The sequence below is a fragment of the Barbus barbus genome, assembly GCF_936440315.1.
Source record: "Barbus barbus genome assembly, chromosome: 23".
Lineage (NCBI taxonomy): Eukaryota > Metazoa > Chordata > Actinopteri > Cypriniformes > Cyprinidae > Barbus > Barbus barbus.
Window position 1 is genome coordinate 22537692 of NC_136751.1, and position 18194 is coordinate 22555885.

At 37.6% G+C, this 18194-nt stretch overlaps 1 protein-coding gene across 1 annotated transcript; it reads right to left on the minus strand.

The window, feature by feature from the left end:
- Positions 1 to 254: 254 nt before the first annotated feature.
- LOC306843206 (bile acid receptor-like) lies at positions 255 to 18080 on the minus strand. Its single transcript, XM_079374532.1, has 10 exons — positions 17912 to 18080; positions 15792 to 15977; positions 13405 to 13782; positions 10657 to 10797; positions 10041 to 10177; positions 9489 to 9587; positions 9147 to 9246; positions 8814 to 8960; positions 1780 to 1893; positions 255 to 1098 (listed from the first exon to the last, which is right to left on the minus strand). Exons 2-10 carry the CDS (start codon positions 15886 to 15888, stop codon positions 860 to 862), a joined length of 1452 nt encoding a protein of 483 aa, XP_079230658.1. The 5' UTR covers positions 15889 to 15977; positions 17912 to 18080; the 3' UTR covers positions 255 to 859.
- Positions 18081 to 18194: the final 114 nt, after the last annotated feature.

The window sequence follows — 18194 nt, forward strand, 5'->3', positions numbered from 1 at the left end:
TCAGCTGGAAGCAACTGTTTAAAGTTCTATGTCCAAACTAGGCTATAGATTTGTTTCAAACAAACATGCCTTTTTTTCTACTTGACAAGATGTTCAATGATGGACTGGAGTTGTGAGGATTCCTTATGAATTATGGTGATGTTTTTATCAGCACTTAAAACAAATGATTTAATGCTAAATTTGTGTACAGATGATGAAACAAACTCATCTACATCACCTGAAGGTGAATAATTTTTCAGTAAATTTTCATTTTTGGGTGAACTATTCATTTAATGCCCATGGTTTTGTGCTTAGCACATACAGTATGGGCTTATACTTGGCCTGTTATTCTAAATATACTGTTTATATATGATTTCACAATGGTGAACACCAGTTTACAGATAAACACATATATTTATGCTCAAAAGAAGAATGGTTACAGAATTCTCGAAAAGTGAAAAGAGTGACCACAGGTCGGGCAGTACAGATTTTGAGAACCTTAAAATATTTAGATGAATTACACAAACAGACATAAAATGTAAAAATCCTCAGATAAAGGAAAGCAGATGATAAACAAACCAAGGTGCCAAGTTGCAAAGGCCAGGTAAACATTTACAAAGGCATTAAAATATCAAAATGTGTACATTAATGTTTTCTTGAAGAGCTGATAATGTCTTAAAATCTTATTATTTCCTGTTTTATTTGAAGTTTGACAATATATTACATTTAAATTACAAATTTTAACAGTCCACTTCTCTGAAAAGTGTGTAAACTCCTCTCTTTGGCAGCTTAGTAAAAGTCTGTAGCAAAAAAAGTCTCTTTCAACCGCCCATTTTTTTGTATATTTTCTCTTCCACTGAACATGAAAGAGTCACTCAAGTCACTGAACATCCCAGATCTCACAGAGGAGGGGGGTAAACTTGTGGTCGCTCATGCGCCAAGATTCCAGCATTTCTGCGTGGTGGTGGTTGAGGGTGCGAAGCTCAGTCAGACGACCGAGAAGCCGTGCAAAGTGCTGAGGCTCGTGGGGGTGCTGTAGTTTACAGACCTTCCTCAGCACCTCCAACATGGGCTCCTGCAGACGCTCCACTGCCTGCTGGTCCTTTACGTATGGTCGGTCTGCGGTGAAATACAACCATTTCAGTCATATGAAACAAGTTTATTTTGATATGTCCTTCTGAAGCATTATACAATGACAAAAATGTGCTTTTCTATTGTGACCCTATTACCAATTAACCATTTAACTTATTGGAACAGTACAAACTGATTACATAAGAACCAAACATGGGTTTTAAATAGGTTCAAATGTTTCCATCACATGATACTAATGTATTTACATAGATAGTTACTTGGAACATGTCAACTAATAGATTTCCATAATGTTACAGAAGATTTCTATTTTAAATGAATGCTGTTCTTTTGAACTTCCTATTTATCCACAAAAATATTAAAAGGCACAACTGTTTTCAACATTGTAATAATAAGCAAAGTTTTGAGCACCAAATCAGCACTAAAATTAAAAATTGAGCACCAAATCAGCACTAAAAAACACAAGAATACTGTTTTTACTTAAATAAATGCAGCCTTGATGAGCATAAGAGACCTCTTTCAAAACATATATTTAAAAAATCAAATTTTCTAATTAATCAAAAAAATCTAATTAAAAACTCAAATTTTTTGAACAGTCGTAATCTTCATTTGCCTAAAATAACAATAAACTAAATCAGACTAAACTACCTGAACTAACATTTCATTATGAAACGTATTATTTAAATCATTAAGTGACCGATATCAGCTGACCTGGTGAGAGGATTGTGATGGCAGTGAGGAGAGCATGTTCCTCTTGCATCATCTGCAGCTCTCCGATGCTTTTATAGAAGTTAAACATGGGTGTGATAAACTCTTCAGATATGCCTGTGGAGGAAATAAAGATATTTATGAAGATATGCACCAAGTCGTGGCCTAATGGTTAGAGATTTGGACTCGTAATCCAAAGGTTGTTGGTTCAAGTCTCGGCAGGGATTGTAGGTGGAGGGAGTGAATGTCCAGCGCTCTCTCCACCCTCAATACCACGACTGAGGTGCCCTTGAGCAAGGCACCGAACCCCAAACTGCTCCCCGGGCGCCGCAGCATAAGTGGCTGCCCACTGCTCCGGGTGTGTGTTCACGGTGTGTGTGTGTTCACTGCTGTGTGTGTGCACTTTGGATGGGATAAATGCAGAGCACGAATTCTGATGCTGCGTTCACACCGGACGCGACTTGCGCTATTCGCGCGTAGTTGGACGCGTGAACAGGCTTGTTTGAGATGCGCCTTGCCTCGCCTGTAATTTAGTCGAGAGTAGGCGGCTGCAGTGAGGGGAGGAGTGAAAAAAGTGCAGGCAAGCCAGACACTTCCTGAATCTCGTTGTGTTGTTGGACTGCAAACGTCAGCAATGGAAGAGATCGCGTTCGCGTTCTTTATCGCACTTTATAATCAAAGCCATAATGAGAAATGAGGAGCACACAGATGCTGCACTAAATTTACACTGTTATCCCTAATTATGGGTTAAACATTTCAGAGTGGGATATGGCACAGCTGATTAAGGGACAGTTTACCCCCCCAAAAAAAATCTTTGGGTGAACTATCCCTTTTTTACATGAAACATATTCCATATAAATATATTACACAATTGTTTGTCACCTTAATGTAAATTTGAATTTCATGTTTAATGATTAGGAAAAGTGTGTACAGCAAATTATTATTCAAAATTAATATGAAACAAAAACACATTTTAAATTAAGAAATTAGCATGCATGTGTGGGCTTTGTTTACTGCACTCCTGAAATAAGACATAGCCTACCCAGATAAAGATCTCAGATAAAAACACACAAACATGAGGCCTAATTGCAAAACCGTCACATTAGATGTAGCCTATGCATGCATGTATTGATGGATTGACTAATTTATTTAATGGAATAATGTTGTACAAAAATGTAAATGTACAAAATTAACACCAGCATACAATACATAAAGAGAAAATTACCAAGAAAATAAAAATAAAAGGGTAAATAAATAAAGCACATGTCCTAATTACTAATAAATTACTATATAAAAAGTAAATAGTATTAGGCTATAGCTAATGGACTTCTTAGGATTAAGGGGAAAAAATATCAGATGACATTCGCAGCCAATGAGCATTAAGCTGTGTGGTCAGCAAGTCGTTTCCCATGATGCTTTTGATCAGCGCAGTCGGTGGAGAGCAACTGCGCTCGACTGCAGAATCTGACACGTGCGCCTTGCGCTCGCGAGAGATTTTCAAGTATAGGTCTCTGCAGCAAAGTAATGGGAGTTACCAGATCGGGGCGTTTTTAGACCATGTGTCCTGATTGGCTGACGTCATAGTGATGGTAGGTTTAGGGATGGGGTTAGGTAAAGGGAATCATTAGGTGCGTTCGACTTCATGCAGCACTTAGCAGACCGATCGGCGGCTGACTTGAAGCAGTGCATGCCGGTTAGAAATTTAGTCCGACTTGAACCGGCGCCGACCACACGTCACTGTCACGTGTGGCATCAAAGTACCGCGATAGCGTTTCGAGAGCAGCCGGCTGACTCAGCCGGCGCAATTTCTCCAGAGCGACTGCGGGAGCGCTGATGACGACACAGCTGTTTCACGATTGGCCAAATTCACCACATGACAACAAGGACGTGTATTTCGGGTTTATTCTGACAACTTCAGTCCCACTAATGCTCATATACGGACTTTCAAAAAAATAAAAATAAATTAACTTTTCATGTCATCTTCATCTCGTAAATCATGTTTATTAAAAGATTACAATTATTTTTACTGCAATCACTTTTTTGTTAATTCGTTTATATAGGTTTTGTGCATAGGTTTATTTTGGACCTTTTTCATACAGACCCTTTACAGTATTAAGCTGCATAACCTATTTAGATAATTTTTTTATGGAATAAATCAAGTGTCAATCTTACAGACTTTTAATATAATGTGGTCATCATGGATTCTGATTGATACTAATTGTCTAGTTGCTGGGTTCATCCATCTTCACTTGCATGTGATTACTGCCAACAACTCTGGCTGGATGTCAACTTAATACAACATTCAGATCACTTTCATAAGCTGGTATAAATCATAATAGAAAGGCAAATAAATTGGGCTTATCCGTAGGCCTGTTCATGGTGTTCATGTATGAATGTTCATGGTGTTTTGTCTTACTAAAATGTGCTTACCTAACTGGAGAAATAGTACAATAAGTAAACAAATATGTAACATCCTAATTCTTTTATCTGAAAACCACATTTAGTACATACAATTATTATCTTCATAGATTATTTTTATTAAGTTGCAGTAGCAAAAACACACATAATGAATCATACTGCACAAGTCAAATTTTCAATATGTTCTGTTTATTTACTTAAAACTTGTTTCTGTCGTGATGACACCCTTTCAAAATATTAAAGGTTTATTAAAACAATACTTATCACATTGAACCTTTACTCACTTTCGTTGCTCATTGTGCTCAATTTCATACAACAATAACGGCATTTCTATAGCTTCCAGTTCGTCTGCAATAAAGTAAGCAAACGCCACGTGATCTGCCATGACTGAGGTAGATGCAGCAAACTACGAGCCCCGAAGTGTCCGACTTGACGACTCCGGTTTCAACTCCGCCCCTGACTGCAAGCGGCTACTCTCGTTGACCACCGTCTGTAGCCGTGCTTCAAGTCGAACGCACCTATTTTGTTTGTATGATTGAGAAACTCCCAGCAGTTTGAAAACACCCACAAATTCAGAAACGCCCTCTTTTACTCTGCAGAGACCTCAATCTCGAGATTTTTGACATACGTCAGCATGACATCAGAGCAAGGCAGACCGCACTCGGACACATTTCTAACCGGCATGCATCTCGCGTTGATCGGTTCTGCGCAGATTTTGCTCATCTCAAACAAGCCTAACATTTTGGGTTTACTCGCTTCATTCGCGCGTGAAATTCACTGCACAACAGACGCGAATTCTGCCAGGCTTCTGCCAGGGGGCACAATGACTGCCACAGAGAGCATATGTATAGAATTTGGCAAATAAAATCAGCCCTTTATGTGCTATGGAAACACTAGACGCGTGTATTTCAGCCGAGAATGTAGTTGTTTAAAACTCAAATCTGCGGTTTATTTATAAAAACAGCCCCTATTTGAAAATGTGCTTCGCCGATTTCGGAGCCGTGAGCTCCAGGCGATCACCGGGCGCTCGTGCTCATGTATCCCGAAGAGAGGAGCATAACCTCGTCTAGTCCTTCTGACATTTGCCGCTGGCTCTGATGTCTCTGTAGTGGATAAACATAATATATAATTTGTTTTGGGTAAATCTAACAGGTAATCTTTGGTCTATAGTACAGCTCCGGATACAGCTACGATGATTTAGTCCTCTATTGTTGTTTTGATTTCTGCCTAGCTCGTAATCACGTCACTACTAGAGCAAGCTCCTGATTGGTTAGCGCGGCGCGAATATCCGCCAAAGTTCAGATTTTTCAATTCGCGCCGCGTCATTCGCGCCGCCTCATTCGCGCGAATCGCGCCGCAGGATGTCTATTCGCGTCTTTGCATTGACTTAACATGTAAAACACTCTCGCTTAACGCTTCATTCGCGTCTGGTGTGAACGCACCATGAGTATGGGTCACCATACTTGGCCGTATGTCACGTCACTTTCACTTTCAATTTTATATTTGCATCAAGAAATGCATGCAATATCTGTTAAGCTAGGAGAAAGTTACAGTATACATCAGTTATATGCAACGATGCTGCCGGGTTCCCTGGACCAGAGCTCATCTCGGATAGTCAAAAAAGACAATGAAAATGTGTGCTATACTCAGATGAGTGCACATTTCAACATGTTTCTGGGAAAAATGGATTTCGAGCTCTCAGTCCCAAAGACCAAAGGAACCATTCCAGACTTTCATTAGCGACAGAAGAAAAAGCAAACGTCTGTCATGGTATTTGGGGTGTGCAGCAGAGCAAACACCATGAGTGACTGGCGTATGTGCAAAGGTACTATTGACATGGAGGAATATATTGGAATTGTACAGAGATATATATACTGCCATCAAGGTGATGTCTTTCATGGGAAGTCCATGGTTATTAGATCAAGACAATGCCAGCTCTCATTCTGCATGTGCTACAACAGTGTGGTTTTGTAGAGACAGAGTGAATGTGTTAGACTGGCCTGCCTGCAGTCCAGATCTGTCTCCAATTGAAAATGTATGACCAGTCATGAAAAGGAGAATCAGACAACGACAATCACAGACTGCTTAGCCTCTGAAGTCCTGTATCAAGCAAGACTGGACAAAAACTTTGCTTGCAAAACGTTAACAATTAGTATCCTCAATTCCAAATTATGAAACATTGTAATTAAAAGGAAGGCTGATGTGACAGTGTTAAACATGCCTCTTTCTCACCTTTTTGGGAGTGTGTTGCAGCCATCAAAATCAAAATTTGTTCATATTTACAAACTACATTTACGTTGGTCAGTGAAAACTTTGGAAATCTTTTCTTTGTACTTTTGTCAATTTAAAAAAAAAAATAAAGAGAATGAACAAATCACAGATTCTTGATTTTATTGCATTTTTTAAAATGTCCCAACTTGTCTGGAATTGGGGTTGTACATACCACACTCAGCCGTGGCTCTGTGACCTTACGAGATGGTCCTCACTGCAGAACACAACATCCAGGGAGTGAGATTGGATCCAGATCCAACTCCTCCCACCTTACATATACCTAAACCTACCCGTCTCCACCCCCTGATCCCTAAACCCACCCATCTCCACCCCCAAACCTACCAATCTCCACCCCCTAGATGTGGATCCAGCCCCGCCCCCTGGATCTTTGTTCTGCAGTGAGGGGATACTGGATCTTACCCCTATAAATTCTGTATTTGTTTGAGCTTCAGTAGATAAATCTAATAGGACACATTTTTAGTGTTCAGTAGTGAAACTGTCTTTGTTGAATGTACAAGTGTATGAAAAGGTTATGTAAATAGCCTATTTTATTCTGAGGCCTCAGGGTGGCAGTGTTACCTATTAAAAGTAACAGTGAGCGTCCTATGAATTTACTGCAGTAAATCACACAAGTTCCTCTTAGAAAGAATCCATCCATCAATAATATAAAATGTAGGCCTATTACATTTCATCTTATGGTCTTTGTAATTTACTTTTTGTCTTGTTGTCTCAGAAAAAAATATTCAAACCTGTTTAAAACTAGATAAACAAAGCAAAATTGTGTAAGATAAGATTATATCTTGAATTTGCCGGTGAGGTAAGAAAATTAATTTAAAATACACTCTTAAAAAGAACTATTCATATCTTGTGCAAGTAAATTGATCTTGTTTAAGGAAAATGTATATGTTCTGACTAGAAAAAAATGAGAAATGATACAAAATATATCTTAAGAAGATGATTTTGCAGTGTATTTACTGTCTGCTTTGGAAGAGACTTTCTGAAACTCCCTCAGTGTGCAATGGCAGATCATCAGGGGTCGTGACCTTATTGCTTTCTATGGTCTGTTAGGTCAGAGCTGATCTGAATCTGGCCTCGGATCCCCACAGCTGTGTGTTTCCACATTCAGTGGGATTCTCAGTAACAGCTCAGTTCATTTGAAGCCTGTCTTTGAAGGGCTTTCCTGTTTTGTGTGAGGTCTTTATCTTTATCATTATCATCAATATAATTATCATACTTTACTGGCTATGTGAGCCGAGCGCTCTTTTCTGATGTAAAGCATTCAGTGTGAAGAGCCATAAGGGTTTGGTTTACAGACAATCAGCTGGGACATTAAAAACATGACTTAATTCAGCTTACCAAAATGTTCATATTAAAGAAAAACAGTGCTGGAATGTAAAGAATTCTCCAAAAACTCAGTATATACAAACAGTTGCCACCCCCAAGAGATGAAATGATCGCAGCACGCATACTCCTTTCACAGTTTCATTCATTTACCTTCAGATGAAAGGATAACCTTTGTCATAACTTTCCAAAAAAAAGGAGGGAGCAAAAAAAACTAAAAACTGATGCATCACGAAGGCTTCATGCCAGAGAAATGTCAGAGGCGCTGAGAGCCAGAGAGTGGGACAATAGGCCTCTCGATGTTTAGATAGAGAACAATAGTCTCTTTAGACAGTGCATCTATTTCTCCCCCGCTGGCCTTTTGCGTGAATATTCCTGAGCCCGTGTTGCAGGGAAAAAGAGTGATGGATTCAAACAGTCGATGCTACTTTGCATTCATCTGCCTGTTTAGAAATATTACCAACTGGATGTCCGTCACGGCTTTTCAGATATTGAGAGGCTGAAAGCAACTATCTTTTAAATAAAGGTGATTCAGTGTGCAATGTTGGAGGGCTTAAGATGCTTTTAAGAGACTGAATTGATCATGCATCCTTCTTTTAACCACAGCCCTTCTACTAAATCTAATTACATGTTATAAAGCATATGATATTGACTAGCTAAATGAGGGCTTTCCTCTTTGTGCTGTTCCTGGCAGTCATCCAGTGCTTAGACTTCTGTGAAACCAAAACCAGTCGGACTTTAGTGCCCTTTTGCACATGTAATGTACACCACAGGATTATCAAGATTTTTTATCAGGCAAATTTCCTGTCGTTATTTAGGGCGGACAAATACATTATTAATGTAACGTGCCTAGTGAACTTTATGGACTTTGTTCTGGGGCTCAACAAGTACGTGGCATACTAGTTTGAAACCCAATCCCAGAGTCAATTCTTTGAACGCTCCATAAAAGTAGTTAAAGGTCATGAATTGTGCTGTAAATTATGCTGCAATCCAAATAATGAGCTCACCACTCCTTCTGATCCTGTCCTCAAGCACCTCTGTATGTCCGTTGGGCAGTTTCTTGGAGAAAACCTGAGCCGAGCGCAGGAACATTGCCTCAACAGCGGAACCTTTTAATAAAGCGATCTGATCTTCATGATCCAGAGATTGAAAACCTGCTCAGAAAACAAGAACGCGACAAAGATGTTTGCTTAGAACTGCCGGAGTTATTGCATCCTCCTCATAGGACATTGCTGTCATATAAAAGTGTTTTCTTGAACTGTGCAATTTTATTTTATTTTCAAACAAGTGGTATAGATCCTGCTAGCGAAATAGCTGTTCTAGATTTTGAAAAACAGTACCTGGTATATTTTTTGTGAATTCAACCAGCACTTGAACGTGACTAGTTGCCATTTCGGTCAGTAGAAGGAAGTTTTCTTCTGTGTTAAATTGCTCTTGTAGCTGTGGACAGGTTGGAAGGAGGAAAAAAGCATGCAAATAAGCCACTGTTTTACGACATTGGGGTGGTGATAACCTTGGTTACGTAATGATTTAACAGTGATACGAACAGGCAATGCTGTTTACTGATTTTAACAGTAGCATGTGGCTGCTTTTTGCATTAAAGAATCATAAAAAGATTTAAAGACTTGAAAAGCTGATCTAAAATAACATCAAATGTATTTTTGATTTCCGAGAAGACATACCAGTTTTTTTGCCATATCCTGAGGGATGCGATGTTTGTTGTGAGCATCAACTATATAACTTATTAAAGCCTGTTGGTCTTGGCTCAGTTCTATAATCTCCTGAAATGAACAAAATGTGCCAAAATTCCTGTTTAGAAATTTAGATAATGGAGAATCCAGCTATGTGAAATAATAAATAAAGATTGGTGGTGTCACTTTTTAAGAACTAGCCAAAGTTTGATCCTACACAGCCATTTTACAACCCTTGATCATAATATAATCTTTCAGAAGTAACCGTATATGTGAGCAAAAGTGAGAAGAATGATGGCGAAGAGGATCACTGAGGTTGCCCTTTAACCTTTTATAGCACTTCAATAAAAGTTGCCATGGAACACCTTTAGTTTGCAATTATGCCTGAAAAGTTATACTGTAACAAGCATGGCACCAAGTAAACTGTGTCTCAAATACTTCAAGTTGCACAACTCAAAAAGTGAAAGTATTTTAGTTTGTTTTGTGGAAGTTTTCACCGCGGATTATAATAAGAACCCAGTCAGACAGCACCTGTGTTCTTACCTTGGAGGGTTTAGTGGTAGATACAATTTGTTTAGCATCTCTACTATCACCAACATCATCCCCTATACTTTCGTCAGATGAGGCCTTTGTGTTTTTCCTCAGCCTTTTGGATTTGCACTGGATTTCAGTTAATAAGCCTGAGGATGCAAAAACAAAATAGATACAGAAACTAGATACAGATTGGTCAGATTGACTATTTACAAGCAATAATTTTCATCAGGGAAAAAAAAAAATAGTCTTGGAAACAATTTTTTTAAATATTTTATCTATTTCATTCCTCCACAATATTTATGTAAAAACAATACATTATACTTGAGCTACAGAGGCTTAGAAAATACAACTTCCACAAACTAATATTTTATCTCAAGTAAATCCTTATTTGAACCCAAACCATCTCATATCATGTGTTGTCCAAATAGAACATTGTACCTCTATAGTTACATTCTCTTTGGAAAATTATTTAAGTTGACTATGCCAGTTAATAACTTTTATTAAAAACTGCTGTGCAAGAGTTTCTGATCTGACATATCTTGATTTCACAATGTGCGTGACTCTCGGGTTGATACATTGGTTGAGCAGGAACACGTTTTATAATGCTTACAGTGCTCTTACTCACATTCTGCCAGCATGCCCATCTCTTTACACTTTCTGAGTCGGCACTCTTGGCATTTCCTGCGCATGTACATGTCCATCTCACAGTTTCCTCCACTCTTACATTTATATACAGCATTCTTTGTAATGCTCCTTCTGAAGAAACCTGGAAGAAATAGCACAGCATGTTCAATATGCCACACATTTCACATATAGTATACTATAATATTGGGATTCAGGATCCAGATTTTTCATAGACCATCATGTAGTGACTCAACATAGAAAAAAACGAGAAAGCTAAATGTTACAAAACATAGAAATTTATTAATATTACCATGAACTGTAAAGCTTAAATGATATGCAATTCTAAAATAGGCTGCATAGAAAAATTTTGATTTCTAAATGTCTTTTGAATCTCAGTAGTTACATGCATTTGTCTAGGGGTTTTTTTTCACCTTTTTGCATTTTTCATTGTTTTACGAGGACAGAAATTGCATTTAATTATTGATATTTAGCTTTTTTAGCATTTAACATTGCACCTCTATCAACAGACCCGAATTCAAATTTTGTGTCACAAATTAATCCCCTGACATCCACTGTTTTGGTAAATAAGTAATTTTTTTCCCCTATCATATTAAGAGTTGTTTTACAATTCGACACAGTGGATGACAGATCAGATGGCAAGAATAGAACATACAAAAGCATTCAGAATTTCATTGCTTCAAATTCAAATTGCCTTATTTGCATGACACACTTTTGTACGTATTGCCAAAGTATTACCTGGGTTATAGGAATCGAACTATTCTTTAATTTTGAAAACCATAATAAAAAAATTAGAAGCAACAGTGGCTACCGTATAAGTCTAAACTATTAGGAGAAACAAGAAGGCCACTTTGTAAACACAGATCAAGGAATGGGTTCATTGCAGCCCATGTAAGGTATGGTGTAATGTTTAAGACATTACGTTCAGTACTGTAATACAGATACTCATGGATGCTCGATTTTCAGATCTAGGCAGCAGACAAACATGTGCAGTTGTTTTTGGAACGGGTAATTATTCCAGCATGAGTCCATGAGCACAATGACACACATTAACTTTGCATGGTGGCATGTGGCTCTGGTTGCCTACATCATTATTCAGCAGAAAGCTGAGAGGGAACCCAATCCAAACTGAACGTGAAGGAACACCAAACCCAGCCAAGCCTGTGGGACTTGGGACACATAGCCCAGCATCTGCCCTTTGGGCATTGTCCATGCACAGGTGGAATTACACTTGCAGTCATTCAGCCAATGATTTTCCAAAGAGCTAAATTTGGCACATGGGGTTCCATGTCAATTATTATGTCCTTCATAAGCTATGTAGCCATGGGTACAATATACAGTATCTATGAATGTTCAAGGGTGAGGTCACAGAACAAATGTGCAACTGTACATTGCTACAGTATATATCAAATAAATATATAAAATGCAAAGCTATATTTGGAATTTAAGGTTAAATGTGCAATTTGTAGATCTTTATCAACAAATAGCCCTGAACTCATTCCATTGGTTGAGCCGATGTTATAAAAAAAAATTACATAGCCAAATTTTGAGAATAATGAATAATAAATGAATGTACAACAATTCAAGATTTAAATTATTTTAATGCCTTATTAGAGGTGTCATAATAACATAGTTCAGCAATTGAATTATTTTTTAGAAATGAAATATTACGGACAAAAAATTCTGTTAACTAGCACCAGGACGCCAGCGCACTAAACGTTCTTTGTTTGCACATGTCATTGTTTACGAATAGATTAAATGAAACGGGACAAAATTAATCTTGAAAAACTATATATCATTCTGAAGGTCTAAGCCTCAAGCATTGATGATAGATCGCTATTTTTCAATGGAAAGCTTATAAGGAATATATTTGCTAAATTTGTGTAAGAAGTACACACCAAAACATGCATAATAAAAAAGCAGTATGTACCATTGTCATTGTAATAACGAGTCACAAACGCATCCACTGCTGAAATCCCGGTTTAATTAGAAAGGCAAGGGTCCACAGAACAACATCCCTTGTTGTTATATAAACAACCCGCCAGTAGCTATACTGATCCCACATTTACAGTTGTAAGCTATGTGTTTGGTTCACTAAAAAGAACTGACTCATTAGAGTAATTTGTTTGGGAATCAGACTAGACTGGCCGTGCTGTGTATTTTGATATACTAAAAGAACTGACTCATTAGAGTCAATCATTTGGGAATTGTGCTGCACTGGTCGCACTGTATGGATTTGATTCTCTACAAAGAACCAGCATATAAGATTCATTTGTTCAGGAATTGGACTACACTGGTCGCACTATATGTTTTTATAATTTACTAAAAGATCAGAGTCATTAGATTAATTTGTTCTGGAATCAGACTAAACTGGTTGCACTGTATGGTTTTGATTCACTAAAAAGAACTGATATGATTAATTTGTTCAGAAATTAGACTATATTTTCTTGCATTGTAACATTTTGTTTCACTAAAAAGAATTGGCATGTAGGATTCATCCATTCTGCAAGCGGACTACTGCTCGTGGTGTATGGTTTGATTTACTAGAAAAAGTATTTTAGTATGTGGTTCTGAAATGTGCGAAAACTTTCAGTCCTGCTATTGTTTTTTAATAGAATTGATTCTGTATAAGAACCAGTTCTTGGCTCCCGACTCTATGAAAACCTTGTTCAGAAATACATGTTTTGTGACTGAAAATGGCAGCAAAAGTACTGCAAATTATGACATTCACCTTTACATCCTTCACATGTGAGTGCATTGTAGTGATACCCTGATGCTTTATCTCCACAGACCACACACAGTTCCTCGCCTTTGCTCCTTCCGGAGTGGGTTGCGTGTCTGGATCTTTTACACACAGTCGAGACAACAGGGCAAGACTCGTCCAGCTCATTATCAAAGCCACCCTCCAATGGTCCTTTCCTCATATCAAACACAGTGGATGGAGAGTACCACTCCTCCCCACTGTACTGTGGGTAGCCGTGCTGACTGGAGTAGTATGATGGTGATGACATGGAGGGCTCCACCGAGGTGTACTGCATGCTGGGATAGCTGGTGAAGGGCATGACCTCCTGGTCCTGTAGCAAAGGACTGTTCTGCTCTGCCAGAATATCTGAGGAGAAGATGGCAGGAGTGAGTGGAGCTTGTCAGTTTACATGTGTCATGGAGATGCAAAGCTCAAGTTAGCCTTACTGTTAGCCCAGCACGGAGTGCTAATAGGTCTTACGCCAACATGACGATTAGTGAAACTACAACACGCTGAGGTACTGTTACCTTGCAGACACCGTCAGAGCCATTAAGATCTCCTCATATGTCTGTATTAAAAACCATCTAGGAACATAATCAGCCTCTATCCAACTAGTAGCAGTAGACTGTGTGAAAGTCGAACACACCCAGAAATAAAATCATCAATCAAACCTAGCCATCATTAACTAAAGCTCTCTGGATTTACACAATATTACTGTCTAAGGGAGTTTCACTAAATGTTTTATGATCACTTTTGATTTATTTTATTTTTTTCATAATTTGACAGTTTGAGTGTACTTTTAGTTTGTGGGACGTAGGTTTAAAGGCATTCACAGTAACACTTTATTTTATGGTGTCCTTGTTACACGTTACTTGTACTTACTATTATAACAACAATAAATTATGCATAATCACATGCAAGTAACCCTAATCTTAACCCTAACCATGAAGTACGTGTAGTAAATTAATATTACTCAGAACTTAAATCTATAATTACACTATATAATATATATTTATATATATATATATATATATATATATATACACACACTATAAATAAAGTGTTACCCATTCACTTACATACTGCTTTGACTCTATATTATTAAATAAGGCCAGAAACATACTTTTACACAAATACATACTTAAGTGCTTAGTCAATGTATTGATCTGTACTACAGGGGGGGGCGCTATAATGGCATTAAAGTTAGCAAAAAATTTAAATACACCTTTTATTTTCTAAATGCGTCTTGTAGATCTTACTGTGAATGATTCATCCATGCATGTTTGTTTATTTTAGTTTGAGCTCGATCTTAACGTGAAATGACCAACTTCTGTTCACGTAAGCCCCGCCCCTTTCCTACAGTTCAGATCTACTTCCATTCAATCAACAACCGATGAATAGACCAATTCCTACATTTTTACAAAGATCTGTTGCTACTTCTGTTAAATTGCAATCTGTCTCTATTTCAATAGTTGAGAAACTGACTATAAAAGAAGACTGTTCACTCTAATACAGCACCCCTTGTGGCAACACTGAGAACTTTACATGCACTTTCTGTTACGTATTGCGTTATAAACGACAGGTCTGACCTATTTCAGAACACAATGCTAGAAATAAAGTTAGAAATCCTAAAAGTGTTATATATATGCATATTTCGAGCCAAACTCCATCAGGTATTCAGCTCTTTTTCTATGTTTGTGTTTATTATTAACAACTATGGAAAAACGTATGTAGTCCAGTTGCTAACAATGACAACTTTTCCGGAACTGTGAAAGTCTCATTGAATTCTCATTGGCAATTCAGTCATTTTAAAGTAAACAAGATGTCTAAAACTTTTTTACTATATCTACACTACATTTTCGTCAACAACACAAAATATGAGGACTGCTTCAGTATCATGAGATGGTACTGACCTGAAGCCTTATCCTGAACCATGGCCATTTCAATGCGACCCAGTAAGGGTACAGATGATTATTAGCTGTATTGATTCCTAACCATCCAACTGTTCCTTCAACTCCTCAGCATGTCTATGTGTCCCTTTTCACAAAGTATTACTGTTCCTGAACACCTTCATACTTCATACATAAGTGCTAGTGTGAACAAAGGTTGCTATAGTTGCTCATTAACCTGACAGTCACAATTCCCTGTCTTATTACAGGTAGGATCGATCCAGATTTATAAACGTCGTCTAGGACAAAACATGCTGACGCGTGGTTGTAAAATTAAAGGTGACAGTTTCACTTCTGCTAATAACAGATATATGCTTCAGTTTGTTTCATAGTTTCAGACTCATAGTTTTATTTCATCACCTACCATGGCAAAGATAGCATTAGCATGACAGGAGAGAAATTAATGTGAATTTCCAATATACTCACCAAAAAAGTGTGAGCTCTCTGATAGGGGGAATGCATCACTGGGTGGGATCTGTAAAGGTCCCACCACATTGACGTCATGGCCCACCCACTCATTCATTCAGAAGCCTGTGTGTTAAATCTTGGCGTCCAAAGATCCCTCAGTCCAGGATGGAAGTGAATGATGGGGTTAATCCTGTTTCTTCAAGACTGTAACAAATGGAGGAAGTGGTTGCTTTACTTACAAATGGAGGCAATTTTTATTGCAAATTAAGGTATTGACGCAATATAGTAAAACACGTCACTTAAATTGATTTAGATGCTGCTACTCAAGAAAAAAAATCACTGATTGAAGTTAACAGATGAAGTTTTATACTACATCATTCAGATTTCATTTAGATTTCCTTGAGATTAGGAGGACAAGGTCCTGAAGTCATATCAGAAATCTAGAACATAGTATTCTAACAAATGATTGTTTTTTAACTGGAAATGCTACAGTTGATTGCAGTGACCTTTGCTCCAGTTTCAACAACACACTGTATACAGTCTGGCACTGGATTTTACAATATCTGCTTTTTCCATGTTTTTTAAAGCTAAACTACCGTCGTCTGTTGGATTTTTCAAAATATTATGGTATCATTCCACAATATTTCATCCTGGAATCTCAGAGGTTTGACACTCCTTGGTTTAAGTTTTAAACTTTTTATTGTCCTGACAGGTATGGAGGGAACACGTCGACATCATTTTGCGTTCGCCTACAGTATGTGGCTAAAATGAAATCTAATATTATATTACTTTTCAAAATTTTAGCTACACTGGAACTTTAAATGAGGTTTTAATTACTTTAACTTTTAACACAATGAATAAAGATTTTAATTACTTAACTTCACAGCACTATTACTCCATTATAAGAAAATATAAACTGAACACAGTGAACTCATCCAAGAAGTAAAACATGATGCATGTGAACTTGTTTTCCCTCATTAAAATACTCATGCACGTTTTATATGAATTTAGCAAAGCGTCATTAATGTAATTCATTAATTTTCACATTATGCACTAAATTGCAAAATATTGATATTAGCATGTCTACTTATGTTAATTTGAAACAGTATTCTAGCAGTATTCTGTTGAAGGTAAAATATCAGCAAACAGCAGCAATGCTCTTTTTCTTTCAACAGTGCAGTGTTATGATGTTCCCATCTTAGGTGTGAATAATACAAAAGGAAACACTGATTCTTTAAAGAAAAGTCTCATTATAGTTATGATCAGTCTATTTTTAGAAATGTCATCTGACCAGGACAAAACATTCTGATGCGTAGTTGTAAAATTGTAAAAGGTGTTTCAAAGTTTCAATTTTTTGCTTTTGCTAAAAACAGAAGTTTGCTTCAGTTTGTTTCATAGTTTCTGACTCAGTTTTATCACCCACATGTATGAATCATTTTCACATAATCCACAACAAAAACATTATTCATTCAAGTTATAATGCAAGATTAGGGAAGATTTGTTTTTTAAAAGTTCAGAAATTAGTCCTCAACATCTGTCTGTTTTTCTGTTCCTGAACACCTTCATACTTCCTACATAAATGCTAGTGTGAACAAAGGTTGCTATGAATCATTTTCACATTATTCATGACAAAAATGTCATTATTTATTTTTAGGCATTCAAGGAAGATTTTTGTTTTTTAAAGTTGATCTTAGTATCAATATTAGCATGTGTGCTTATGTCCAAATCAATTCTAGCGACAGCAGCAATGCTCTTTTTCTATCAACAGCGCCGTTTTATTACATTCACAGCATAAATAATATAAGAGGAAACACTGGTTCTTTTAAGAAGAGTCACAGCGTTGTGATTTAGGCTGTGTGAACGAGGCCACGGTGTCGCAAACTACCATGAACCCAGGCCTTAGCGATATTGATTGATACATCAGTCACAACAACCAGTTTCCTTCATAAAACTATAATAAATCCAGCCCATAATTTCCCATGAGCTTACATGCTAGTACACACGGAGGGTCTCCATAACATAGTGCCATTTCCAATCAATAAATCTCCACACTCACCCCAGTCACCCAATCATCAAGTAATAGTAAGCTATAATAGATGATTTATTTTTATTAACAATCAGAAATATAATTTTCTTACCTATTACTCTAACAGACGCTGTGCGCTCCTGGGCCGTGTCTTGATATTTGAAGCCATCATAAGCATCAAGCTGATTCTGTGTAGCAACTAGACTGAGTGGCTGGGGTCATGGGGAAACGGGACAGTGGTTATTAATTAAACTATCTATCTGTTTCTCTTCATGAGTACTAGCAGTTCCTCCCTCTCCCATCAGCTCTAAACTTTGGCTGACAGGCCTACAAATGCAGCATTACCTCCTTAATAGCGAGAGATAACCAGTACAGCACACCCTTCTTCCCAACGC